General features: G+C 42.8%; 1 protein-coding gene across 2 annotated transcripts in view; it reads right to left on the minus strand.

Annotated features, from left to right (window-relative positions):
- Positions 1-2,536: 2,536 nt before the first annotated feature.
- The window catches only part of Synpr (synaptoporin), a 312,355-nt gene continuing 302,277 nt past the window's right edge, over positions 2,537-12,614 (minus strand). For both annotated transcript variants that reach the window (XM_057770140.1, XM_057770141.1), the window contains 2 exons: positions 12,253-12,444; positions 2,537-4,200 (listed from right to left, as the gene is read on the minus strand). In XM_057770140.1, coding sequence (XP_057626123.1) covers positions 3,943-4,200; positions 12,253-12,444 — 450 coding nt within the window. In that variant the 3' untranslated portion in view covers positions 2,537-3,942. The remainder of the gene's footprint in view (positions 4,201-12,252; positions 12,445-12,614) is intronic.

Consider the following 12,614-nt stretch of genomic DNA (forward strand, 5'->3'; position numbering starts at 1 on the left):
TCATTGACAGAACTGAGTGGCACACAGTTCATTAGCTTTTCTCAGTAATCTCAGTAATGGCGGTGACCAAGGGAGTAGGCTCTTTGATGCTTTATATTGCTTTCCTGTGGTGAACCCTCCGACACCAGCCACAGCCTGAAGGATGGATAGTGCCTGCTCTTGTTGACATGACCTCCAAGGGTCTCTTTTTTCCTTCTCTATGTTCACTTCTCCAGGAACTGAAAGTGGTCATGGAAGGATTTATGTCCAGGTCTTATCTCTGGCCCATAGTCTGAAGTGTTTAGTGTTTACTGGCAGGTGCTCCTCTCATGTAAACTCACCTTAAGTGGGCAGACTCCACCATTGGGGGTCGCCAGTGTGTAGCTTTTACAACCCTACTTCTTCTGTATACCTCAGAGTATCTTTCATAATTTTCTTTAAAAGTTAGTTTTGTGTGGGGGAGGGTTGCATATCTCCACGAACATACATGTGCAGGATGAAGGGCAACTTCAGGTGTCATTCCTCATTAGTCATCTACTTTGGGCGTTTTGTTTGTTTTGCTTTTTCATCTTGCTTTTTGAGGCCACTGTCCTACCAGGCTAGGCTGACTGGCCACAAAACCCGGGTGCACCATGATACCCCACTTGCCATATGCACTCTGGGAACTGAACTCTGGCTGAGTTACACCCAGTCTGGCTTCCTATTTCTTGGTGAAAAAATTCCAGAGCAATGTTGCTCTGAGGTTGTGATGGACCAAATTTCCCCTGCCTTCTTCAGCAACACTAGGAATACACCTTTTTATTGATGTTGTTGTTGTTTTAATTCTTCTTTTTTCCTTGTTTTCCCATTCGTCACCCTGGCTGGCTTCCTAGAATCCCCCCCTCAAGCAAGCTGCTTCTGTCTGGGGCCATGGTTTTCGACTCCCATGTCTGGACATTGGACACCGTGTGTTGGGAATTTTTGTAGTTCCTTTGAATGACTTACCTTTTCCCCTAAAAACAATCTTTGGAGTTTGTACCCCGAGCCTCAGGATAGAGATAGGGCAACCGAAAGAATCAGACCTTAAAGGTCTTCCCAGGCACGTTGGTGACCTCCCACGTGCCCAAGGTGGTCCCCATAGCCTTAGCTTCCTTCTGCTTCCAGACTGCCGGTGCCTGGAGATTGTGGCTATGGAAGCGACACAGAACTTTGTGGAGAAGTCACTTGGGAAGAAAGCGGAGTCACGAGAGTGGCAGGGTGGGAATTCTAACTTAGGCAATCTGATCACGGGGTCCACCCTTCCCACCTGCGCACTTCAACTCTCTAAGGAAGAAAGTAAGTTGGCATCTGGAAACTCCACACTCAGTCTTGGTGGTCCCAGGCCTCCCGACTACACCGATTATTTCTTGCTTTTTCTTTCTCCATAAAGGACAAATCTTTGTCTCTTTCCTGAAACCCAGTAGACTATGCCAATTTAGTGAAATTCCTGTTTGATAAAGGCAGCATTTTACCATTACCCTGCAGTGGACTGTGAAGGCATGGCTGTAATCTCAATCAGGGAATTCTGTTTGTCAGAGCCCTGAAGGGCTTTGGACCTGTGACAGTCTATCAAGGTGGGGTCTGAGCTTTGGAGAGCTCATGACTATGTATGAAGCAGAGGTCACTTTCTCATCCTGCACTGGGCAGAAGGTAAGAAATCTCCAGCCAGGAACCTGGAAAAACAGGGCAGAGCTGGCGTGGGCCTGTGACAGTCAGCCGTATCTCTCACTCACTGTGAAGCAGGTGATGTCAGCCTGTAGGGGCTAAGCTTTTCTTCCCCAGTACCAGGAAAGCTTTCTCTCAGGTCCTCTTGCACCTCATTACCACACAATAGCTTCTGATATCATTCCAAAAACTCTTTTCAAAATACTCTCATAGTATCACCCTCTGCCCCCCTCTGGCTAAAAAATTCTTTCAAGTACCTTCATTAAGTTTCTTTCAGATAAAGATAGAAGTCCTAATTGTGGCCTCCAAGTAGCTTTTACCCCTGTATGCCTAGGCAGTCTGTATGCTTTGGCAACCCTGTCTATCCCGCTTGCCTCCTCCTATCAGAGCTCAAATCTGCCTGGCTCTACTCTGCCGTGGGATGCTTCCTTCTGCCCTGGCCTCGTAAAGCTGGGTGGTGCTCAAGCCTGAAGCTCCTTCACTTTTCTCCTGACTAGCTCAGAGAGATGCTTCTGGGGAAGACCATCCGTGCCTCTATCACACACATTGTAACAAGGGGGAGACTATCTTAACCCAGTTATGTCCTAATAGAATGCAGACTTCTTATTTTAGAGCCTGTTTCTGGATTTTAAAGTCAGTATTCAAAAAAAAAAAAAATAAAGTCAGTATTCCTTCCTTGACTGGAGCAGTGAAAAGTGGGTGGTAAGAATAAGGAGAGGTTAACTAAACAAAGACCGCTGAATCAGGAAGCAGGAGAGGGGGAGGGAGCGGGAGACCGGGGTAAGGATGCTAGAAGCATTGCATTTAACCTTTATTCTCTCCGTGTTAAGGCCAACGAGACCCCAGAGTTGTGGTTCTTCATTCCTCAGTCAGGTTGTATGCAATGACTTTATTGAGGTCAAAGAGATATCACAATACAGATTTATCCAACAGGATTTAAGAATCTGGTTACAGACAGCATTTGAGACACAGGCTATTTTATGCTAAACAGCTTCCAATGTCACAGATCACAGAAAGAATTTGTACATCAGTTATGACTATCTAGAAACACATATGCTTAGTTGGCCCTGCCTGTTGGGCCTTGTTTCGATTGAATTAACATGAAGAAATTAAGATCGGCGTTTCCTTGGTAATGAATATGTACTGGACAGCCTTTCATGAGGATCCTCTTTGGGATAGGGTGGCATAGGGAAGCCATTCAATTTATGGGTTATACACAAACCTAAATAAATAATTCTGTAAAGCTATAACTTGATATTTCTAATAACTGAATCAAGCAACATATTAGCTTTAAAAATAAACAAAGTCAGATGTTTGACTGGTCACGTAGGACTACAGAACACTTTTCTTAGCACTACTTAAACTGTGATGTTTAAAGCTGCATCTCTGGGTGCTAAGAAAATACCACTCTGCAAGCAGAGGGTCATTGTGCCTTATCACTCCTGGTTCACAGGGTAAGAGCCACAAAATGCCATAGGAAGTTACAAGAATGTAAATATATACTTAAGGAAATCAGATAAATACTGGGCAGTTACCATTCAGAATACTATCTACAAACAGAGAAACCTTCCAGACCTTAGCTCTAACACATTCAGAACTCAGGTAACATCAGAAAGACAAACTTGCAAAGTCTACAAAGTAGTGCATACATGTCTTTAAACACCCACTTAACAAACTCATGATGCAAACTGAAGAATCTTTAGAAATACAGTCAGATGTTTATTGAGTGAGAAAGTGCTTATTCATGCATTACGTCATATAAACATTGTCTCATCAAGTGAAAACAGTACAGAATAATTACCTAAACATGTTTATAGTCCTAAAGGGTCTAAACTAAAAACCATTAAGACATGCATGTTGTAGCTTACCAAATAGTCTTCTAGAAATAGTTAAAATGTCTCTTGCATCCAAACACATAGAAAAACTCAATACTACTCAAATTATTTATGCACATTAAATATTAGAGACGTTAAGCTACAAAATGCTTCCACTATTTCAACACACATACAAAATGACCACAAAATTATGTGTGTGTATATAGCAAGGTACTTTCTAATTATCCAACTGTGATGAATAATGTATCTCCTCCTCATGACATCTCGTCTCTAAGTACCATTTATCACCACTCAGGCCTTTCTGTCTTAATGAGGACTGCAGATCTCTGATTTACATTCAACATTCTCTGCATTAATAATTGATTGAAACTCTTAAAAAAAATTCCTCTGCAATTGAAATGAAAGGTGGCGAGGCGCTCGCCAGAAGAATTTGGGTGATACTGGGTTACATCTGATTGTTAAAGGAAGTGGGGCCCGTGGACTGTTGGCCAAACTCCTCGGATGATGGCCCCAGACTCGCCTGCTGGCCATAGCCACCGCTTGACCCATAGCTGTCTTGGTTGTACCCGCCCTGGTTATAGCTGCTGGAGTGCTTCTCCATGGGGTCGGAAAGGTATCTCTGTCCCGAGGAATGCCAGCCGGTCTCCTTGAAGACAAACCAAATGTTGCCAGCCCAGAGGATAAAGTTCAAAAACCCAAAGACCTGAAGGAGAATCAGAGCAAGACGTTAAAAGACTGAACAGAAACGCTAGAAGATTCCATTTACAGCAATTCCTTATAGTGCCGTGGGTGATCCTGCACTTTAATTTTCAAGTTTATTTAATTTTTTTATTCAGAACCACTATTTGATGTAAGATTTCTATATGCCAGGCACTACATGAAGGGCTTTTATATACTGATCCACCTGGTCTAAGAGACCAGTATTACTCTACCAGTATATCTACAAATTGTATGTCTATATTAAAAATATGGAAACAAGGAAAATCATCTGATTCAAGGTCATACTACAGATTACAAGCAATGGCAATCCACCTCTCACAGACCAGACGGACTCCAGATAAGTACTGTCAATCAACAGCCTGTTTCCCCATTTGCCTGTTCTTGAGGGGGTGGGAATGTCCTCTTTCCTTGGTCTTGGGACTTTCCTCCCCTAGCTACCAGCACAGTGGACTTGGGAGTTTCAAATATAAACCTAAGGGGGAAAAAAGAAACTTTTGTCTCTATTTTCTGACCTTAATGTAAATCGGTTCCAACAGATTTCCAACCAATTAAAGACTGCAAACTGTCCTTGCTGCTGCCTGCACAGCCCTAGCTCCAGAAGGTCCAACAGAACTTGAACAACAAGCGAAACAGCTGTTCTTCCTGGACTTGGCTAACATTCCAGCTTTTTGGGTCCCCAGCGATGTCACAATGTCAGCAGGCAGTAGTCATAGATGATTTTTTCATCATCCATTATCACTGATTTTCACCAAAAGACTGGGCTGTTAAGTTTCAAACTCAGGACAAAGGGCTGAGTGCCTCTTTAACAATTTAATACATCAGAGCTGGACCTGGCTGTCAGATTCTCCCACCATCCCTCAGTCCCTACCTGTGACAGAGAATGACACATATACCTTACCCTTTACCCTGAACTGACCAGCCTAGGGGCTGGGCTGCACTTGAGAAATGTATCGTTACTAATTGTATAAATTCTTCTCATGATGCTGACAGTTACATTGTAATCAGATAGCCTCCACATGTACTTTGGCCAATTAATCTTAGCCAACCCTGGTAGGATGATCTTGGAGTTTACGCTGCGGAAGAGATTTCTAATGTTCTTAGTGGGTCCCAGTGGGGGACATGCTGCCTTACTGGACATTACTGCTCTCAGTATTATGAGAGCTGCCCCAGCGTCAACAACCTCCTTAGAACAACAGATACATACATAGTGCTGATGTTAGTTAATCATATAAGAAGATGTCTTTGACCTTGGTTCTGAAGGAACAGACAGAAAGCTTGAAGATAGGGCTAGCACTCTGGAGGAAGCAGTCTGATTCTGACCATTCACATTTTAGATGGTTTTGTACCATTTCTCTTCCCGTAACTCCTCAGAGGTTCCGTGGCCTCAAGTCCAGACTCAGCTTTGGGTCCTGTGGAATCATCCTGATTTCCTTATGGATTTACAGACCTTACATAATCAAATTGCTGCAATTAAGTCATGCTAAATTACAATCTCTCTCATCTTCTGAGGTGATGAAAAGATTTATAAATCCCTTTGTGACCGGAAAAGCCTTTCGGTCATTTATTAACAAATTGGGCATTATTCTAACCATTGTGCTTATCCTTTTCCTTCCGGGCATCCTCTGGTCACCGACAAGCCCCAGTAGATATCTTCAACATGATGTCTAAATTAAAAAATCAGAAAGGGGGAGGTGGTGTGGACCTCATGGAGGTCACTGCTGCCTGACAAAGTTCTGGTATTGCGGTTCCCAATTCCTCAGCACCCTCTTCCATTCGTTTGTATTAATTCTCATACTGAAATTCCCGAATGCCTTTTCCTTGGGGAGATTTTGTATGGACTTTAAAGAGTGACAATGTGTAAAAGGGTGGCCCTTCTTAGTCACCACTACGGAAAGCATGCTGGCTGCACACAGGAATCCCACCTAGAACAGGAAAGTCAGAGATTACTAACCAGATACAGCTGACCCCAAGGAAGTACTGCCTGCAATCCCATTCCCGAGCCTGAGGCCACTAAGGGCCAGAGTTCAGCTACTAGATACAGAGAAATCACAATGGCATTGATTGATAGGGATGAACAAGACATCAGGACCTTGCCTTTGAAAGCTTATGAGTGGAGTAGGCCCACATAGTAAGACGAAGACGCAAAGGGATGCAATTAAGGAACAACTTGGTGCTCATGCTGCCTGTGCCCCTGGAGGAATAAAAATTGTTCTTAAATTGTAGTGGCATGTCTGGTCCCCATGGAAGTCCTTTTCCCAAGGTCAGGCATCTGGGAAAGGGCCTTTATTTCCTCAGGGGCTCGAGGGAAGTTTCTGCTTGCTAAAAGCAACCATTCTCCTTATCCCTGACAGGACGAACTTGTGATTCTTGTATTTATGTAACAGAGCTCCTGGTGGAGCGACAGAACGTTTGAGAACAACAGGCATTTAGGTACTTGCTGAACTTAACACTTTGTCTCAGGAAAGATCCTGTAATGAAGTTAATGTCCGCTTTTTGTCCCTGAATTATTTCCCCCACTTTCAACCTTGCCTGTGGCTAAACTATTGAGTAAAAGAGGTAAAGCCTTTCTTTTCAGTAAATGCTTCTGGCAGTCCGAATTCATCCTCAGATCCTGTCTGCCTCCTCCATCCCCTGCTGACTCGACACGTCTTCTCTGGGACCTCAGCAAGATGTGAATCCTAAAACCAGATTCTGAATGGAGTGCAGGATACAGAGGAGTGGAAGGTTTGGTAAGAAGTAGGTGCGAGGCTTTCCTATGGGAATATCCGCTTCTCTTGAAAGGTGCTGGTCAGTCAGGACCCGTGCTGCTTTGCCAGGGTCAGCTATTTGATGGAAGGAAGCAAGACTTTATCAATGCAAGGGGCTAAGAGAGGAGTTCTCTCATATATCTGTTGTTCAATGATTGATTAGATAAGAGACAGTCTATTTTAACAGTTCTACTGGGGAACGGCAACAACAGCATGGTGCATACGGGTGACATTAGAGTATGTTTGGTCATTATTCTAGCGTGACACTGTCAGTTTAAATGACTTTTTCGTTAGTCTGGAGTGTTGTGTGCCTGCGTGCATGAGAGAGAGGGAGGTCGCGGGAGAGAGAGTAATGCCGGTGTCCTCAACATGTGGGGTCTTAAGGGTATGGACCAAGGGTGTTACAAAAGTCATTATTATTTTAACAGCAGGTATGTTAAAGCACCACCCGCATAGTAAGCTGAATGAAGGTAATGTTTCTGTCTTGGGGGACAGCTGAGAGTTATTCAAGTGGATATGCAAAAAGTCAGACACATCAGTGAACACTAAATGGCAAATCATGCTTTCACTCCCGTTCTACAGTCGTCCATGCGTTATGTGCAGCTGACTGTCACCGTTGAGTGTGTGAGGACGTGCTCTTGGGAGATGACATCAGAGTAGGCTCCCAAGTGATGCAATTGAAAACTGATTTACCAGGAGCCCTTTTCTCTGTGCCTCTCTTTCTTCTCCCCTCTTGGTTTTCCATTGCAAATTCTTTTTTATTTTAACTTTAATATAGAGACTTAGGCAGTTTGCCAAGGAAGATATGAAACATAAATAAATAATGTATAATAGTTGCTTAATCAAAATGAATTAGGCAACCACTAACAAAATTTATACACATGGTATTTATATCATGTGTACAGTAATTAGGATATTTTCCATTAAAAGAGAGATCATGGTTTAATTCTACCATAGTAAGTATATGCCAATATATGAATCAAATAATTATGAAATGATATCTTCTGGCTCTGTTAAGGGATGTGATTTTATCTGTTTGATTGTCTTGATCATTTCCTATTTACTTGTTACTACTTGGTTTTTAAAAAAGTTCCAACTTAAAATTTCGGGGTCCTGCAAGGAACACTGGCTTTCTGTCACCGTCAGCATGGAGGTACCCCAAATCCACACTGGTGGACACATTTAGGAACACATGAGTCTTCAAACGGAGAGAATTTGATTCAAGCTCTGATGTGGGAGTCCCCTCTGTGTGCTGTGATTACCATTAATGAATAAAGAAACTACTTTGGTCCTATAGCAAGGCAGAACTTAGCTAGGCAGGGAAAGCTAGGCTGAATGCTGGGAGGGAGAAGGTGGAGTCGGAGGGATGCCATGGATCTGCTGCCAGAGATAGACATGCTGAAACTTTGCTGGTAGGTATAGTATTAGGAGTGGGCCGCGTTCCTGTCGCCTGGCTCCTGGCCGCCAGCTAGCTTATGCCCAGAAATAATTACACGGAAACTGTATTCTTTTGAACACTGCCTGGCCCATTAGTTCCAGCCTCTTATTGGCTAGCTCTTACATATTGATCTAACCCATTTCTAATATTCTTTTTTTTTTTTTTTTTTGGTTTTTCGAGACAGGGTTTCTCTGTGGCTTTGGAGCCTGTCCTGGAACTAGCTCTTGTAGACCAGGCTGGTCTAGAACTCACAGAGATTCACCTGCCTCTGCCTCCCAAGTGCTGGGCCATTTCTAATATTCTGTGTAGCACTGCGAGCTGGCTTACCAGGAAAGATCTTAACCTGCTTCTGTCTGGAGTGGGAGAATCATGGCGACTCACTGACTCGGCTTCTTTCTCCCAGCATTCTGCTCTGTTTACTCCAGCCACCTAAGGGTTGGCCTATCAAATGGGCCTAGGCAGTTTCTTTATTAATTAACCAATGAAAGCAACAGGTGGCCCATGACCTCATGGTGATACCCATATTAATGGAGATGGGTTAAATTAAGATGTAAGAGTTAGCCAATAAGAAGCTACAGCTAATGGGTCAAGCAGTGATTTAATTAATACAGTTTCTATGTGATTATTTCTAGTCTAAGCTAGCAGAGAGGCTGGGACCAAACAAGTGACCTCCACCCAACAAAACTCAGATGCGAAGATATCAGAAAGAGGGTATATGACTGTATGTGGGAAAGAATTGAGAGATAAAATGTGGGCATCTATAAAGGTGATGATTGATTTCCCTGCAGTAAGGCTAGAAAAGCAGAAGTAGAAATGGTGGACAAAGCATAGTTATATTTAGTAAGGGATGGACAAAAACTGGGATATTACAGCATCTTCCCCCTACTATAGAAGAAGTGAGCACCCCGAGTAAGGTGGCCCTTAATGAGCACTGCCCACAGACTGGGTAGCATGCTAAGTGTTTTCCCCATGGATCACCTTCTCTCAGCAGTTTCAAGTCTGCTGCATAACTGTCTCCAGTTTTCAGATGGTGGCATGAAGGTTTGAGCAGGCTTGTTGTTCATAATACCTCCTCTAGCTGTCCAGTGGAGCCAGGACTCCTTCCTGAAGACCACTCCAGCACTGTGCCTGGAGTAGTAACCGCATTGAGAGAGTTTGGCTTCGGTTCTACCATTAATGTGGCTAAACCCAGAAACATTTTCCAGAATCCTTAAGAGCTTCTTCTTGCCTCTGAAATGTCTAGATACCTCGCTTTATTTTAGGGCTACTGTGAAGTCACAAATGGCAAAGAACATTTTTTTTTTAACCACCATAGGAAATCTATCGTTTCTTGACTGTTTTTCTTGCGGAGATCACACATGGTAGTGAGTGTATGTTTCCTTCTTCAGAGCTTGCACCGGCCCAGCAGGGTGATTTCTGTGAGCCATGTATTGACTGCACAATTCCTAAAGCCTATAGCTTACAATTAATGAGACTGAGGTGGACACCTGATCCTGGAAGGACCAGTGGGATTCTCTCGAGTAAACATTCAGGCATTTGTAACTGGATCTGAGTGAGGTAAGTTCAGTCTAAGTTCCCCTCCCTTTAAAAGTATTTATTATTTCTGTGTATGTGTGTGTGTGTCTGTGTGCATGCACACATACACCATGGTATGCATGTGGAAGTCAGGACAATTTTGTGGAGTCTGTTCTCTCTTCTTTTTCTGAGTTTTGGGAATAAAGGGTCACCGAACTTAGGCAGTGAGTACCTGTAATGGAACTTAGGCAGTGAGTACCTGTAATCCACTGAGCCATCTCACTGGCCAAAGCTGCTTCTTTGAAAATAAATACACAATGAGAAACTGAAGGTACCTACCTTCTCCCATATACACAAGAAAACAATTAAAACTCTATTTGGAGAAGGAGGGTCACAAAGCAGTGCCTTTAACAGATGCACACACAAGCGTAAAAGGTAGAGAATTTGAAAGGCCGGGTTTCTTGACTGTCTTCCAGCTTCCAGTCCTGGATTCTACTCTAGGGAATGCTTTTAGTTTTTCTAATTATTTTTGGGTTTTGATTGAGCTAGCTCAATGTGACTTGAAGGGGAGCACACTTTTAATTCAAAAACCTGTGTTAACTGATTAATATCTTTCCCTTGCAACAATAATACACAATTCCCTTTTCCTTGCAGTGTGATGCTTTAGTTCAATCACTTCAGGTCCGTCCTGGGACTTTTCCCACTGGAGGAGAAAAGTGGGAGGTTAGGTAAGAGCCACACCACTCGGCAACTCAGAGAGACAATAGTTTAGTTATTTGATGTTGGGAGTTGAGTAGTGGCTCTAGAATCTTCCGTTCCCATCTCTTCAAATTTCAGCAGGTTCATGGTATCTCTCCAGAAACTATCCTTTTCATGGTGACATTGGATCCAGTTTCTATTTACAGTGCAGATATCTAAATGAGTACAGACACTAGTTCCAGACAAGGATCTAAAGAACACGGTAAGCTTTTCTGGAGTCGGTCTGAATGAGCTCTTAGAACTGCCAGAGGCTTGGCTGTCAGGGGCACAGGTACAACCCAGCAGGCCTTTCCTTCCACACGTTCACATTGCTGTGAGAGTTAGGAGAACTTGTATTCTTCATCTCTAAATCCTACCTCCCACTCTAAATTTCATTAGAACATGAGGAATGACGAGGCCATGTGGGGTGTCATAAGTAACTGGGACAAGGATTATCAAGCTGACAGTGGGTAAACAGCATTTACTTGATTGGTTAAACATGTCAATTTTTTTTTCTCTTAGATATTGAGAGATCAGAATTACAATTATGTCTTCAGCTCCACCTATAAAGCAGCTACAGAAATCACTATAGATGTGAATACACACTCACAAGTTCTCACTCACAAGTGTGGACAGCAAGATGTAAAAATGTTTGCAAGACCCTGGGCATAGTTGATTTCTGTGGTGACTGCTGCACCAAGGCAAGATTTAAGGAAAAGTCGGGAGGTATGGATCACCCCTTCCTCTCTTTGTGGCCCCCGTCTCCGATTGAATTTCAGGAAGCTGCAGGGACACAGGTTAACTTTGGAGCCTCAGTTCTTCACGTTTGCTGGCAAGTGTTCTTTAGTGAACATGGCGGAGGCTCCCACACCGCAGTGAATTCTTCTCTTTGCTGACATTCTAGCTTGTCTTTATTTTATGCAGCTTCCTTTTGTGGAGCAGCACAATTGCTTCCACATATAAATTAGGAATACAGTTTAGCCTCTCTCCAACTGTTAGTATCTGTCCTTTCCTGTAAGGCCCATGCTCTTGATGAGATAATATTTGATTTTGTTCAGCTAATTTAGCGCATCTTTTCTAGGGCTACTGAGCAGCTAAACTGGAGGAGAGAGAAGAGACACAATTATTCTAAGTACTTTTTCAAGCTGTGCATTTCCTCTTGTTCCCTACTAAGTCTGTATATTTTTCTCCAACCGATTTGCTATATTCCATATGTGGCTTTAATAAAATGTTTTCCTTCCAAGAAACATCTGAGTTAACAAATATTCTTTTTTAACTTCTGGCAGGCTTTAGCCTTAACATTTAGGTTTTATATCAGCTCTGGCTTAGAATTTTTACTTGACTGTAAGCTAAGTCATAGCTGCTAATAACTGCTGGGATTTTATTAAAAACTGTAATCAGTAGCATGACAGTGTGTGGCTTTGATGATGAAAATCTTGAAGCCTCAAATATCATCTTCCCTGTCAATGGCATTTTCCTCTTTGATTGGCCTAGTTTTGGAGGTAGAAATGTCCAGATTGGCTTTGGGGGTGTTTGTCTTAATCACTGACCATCAGGTAAAGACTTGGGAAGGCAAGCTGAATGAGGAAATACTTACCACAGATGTGTTTAAGCTGGACATGACAGGGCTGTGGACAGCCATGCATTTGTTGTAGGGTTGCTTGCAAGCAGACATCAGTAACAAGACTTCCTTTGGGTCAGTTGCCACTTTGACATCAGACAGTCCTTTCGCCCAAGCAGATGAGCCGACCAACCACAAGAACGAAAAGACCACAGTGACAATAAAATCCTGCACAGAGAGAAGATGGGAAAAAACAAACAAACAAACAACAGCTGTGAGTTCCAGAAACAAATCTATTAATTTATGCAAGTACTGTTGCTTTTAAAAATTCTGACTCCATAGCATTAGGACCTAGAGATACTCTAAAATAAATAATAGATAAATAAATAAGTAGTTTA

The sequence above is a fragment of the Chionomys nivalis genome, chromosome 5 (genome assembly GCF_950005125.1).
Source record: "Chionomys nivalis chromosome 5, mChiNiv1.1, whole genome shotgun sequence".
Taxonomy (NCBI): Eukaryota; Metazoa; Chordata; class Mammalia; order Rodentia; family Cricetidae; genus Chionomys; species Chionomys nivalis.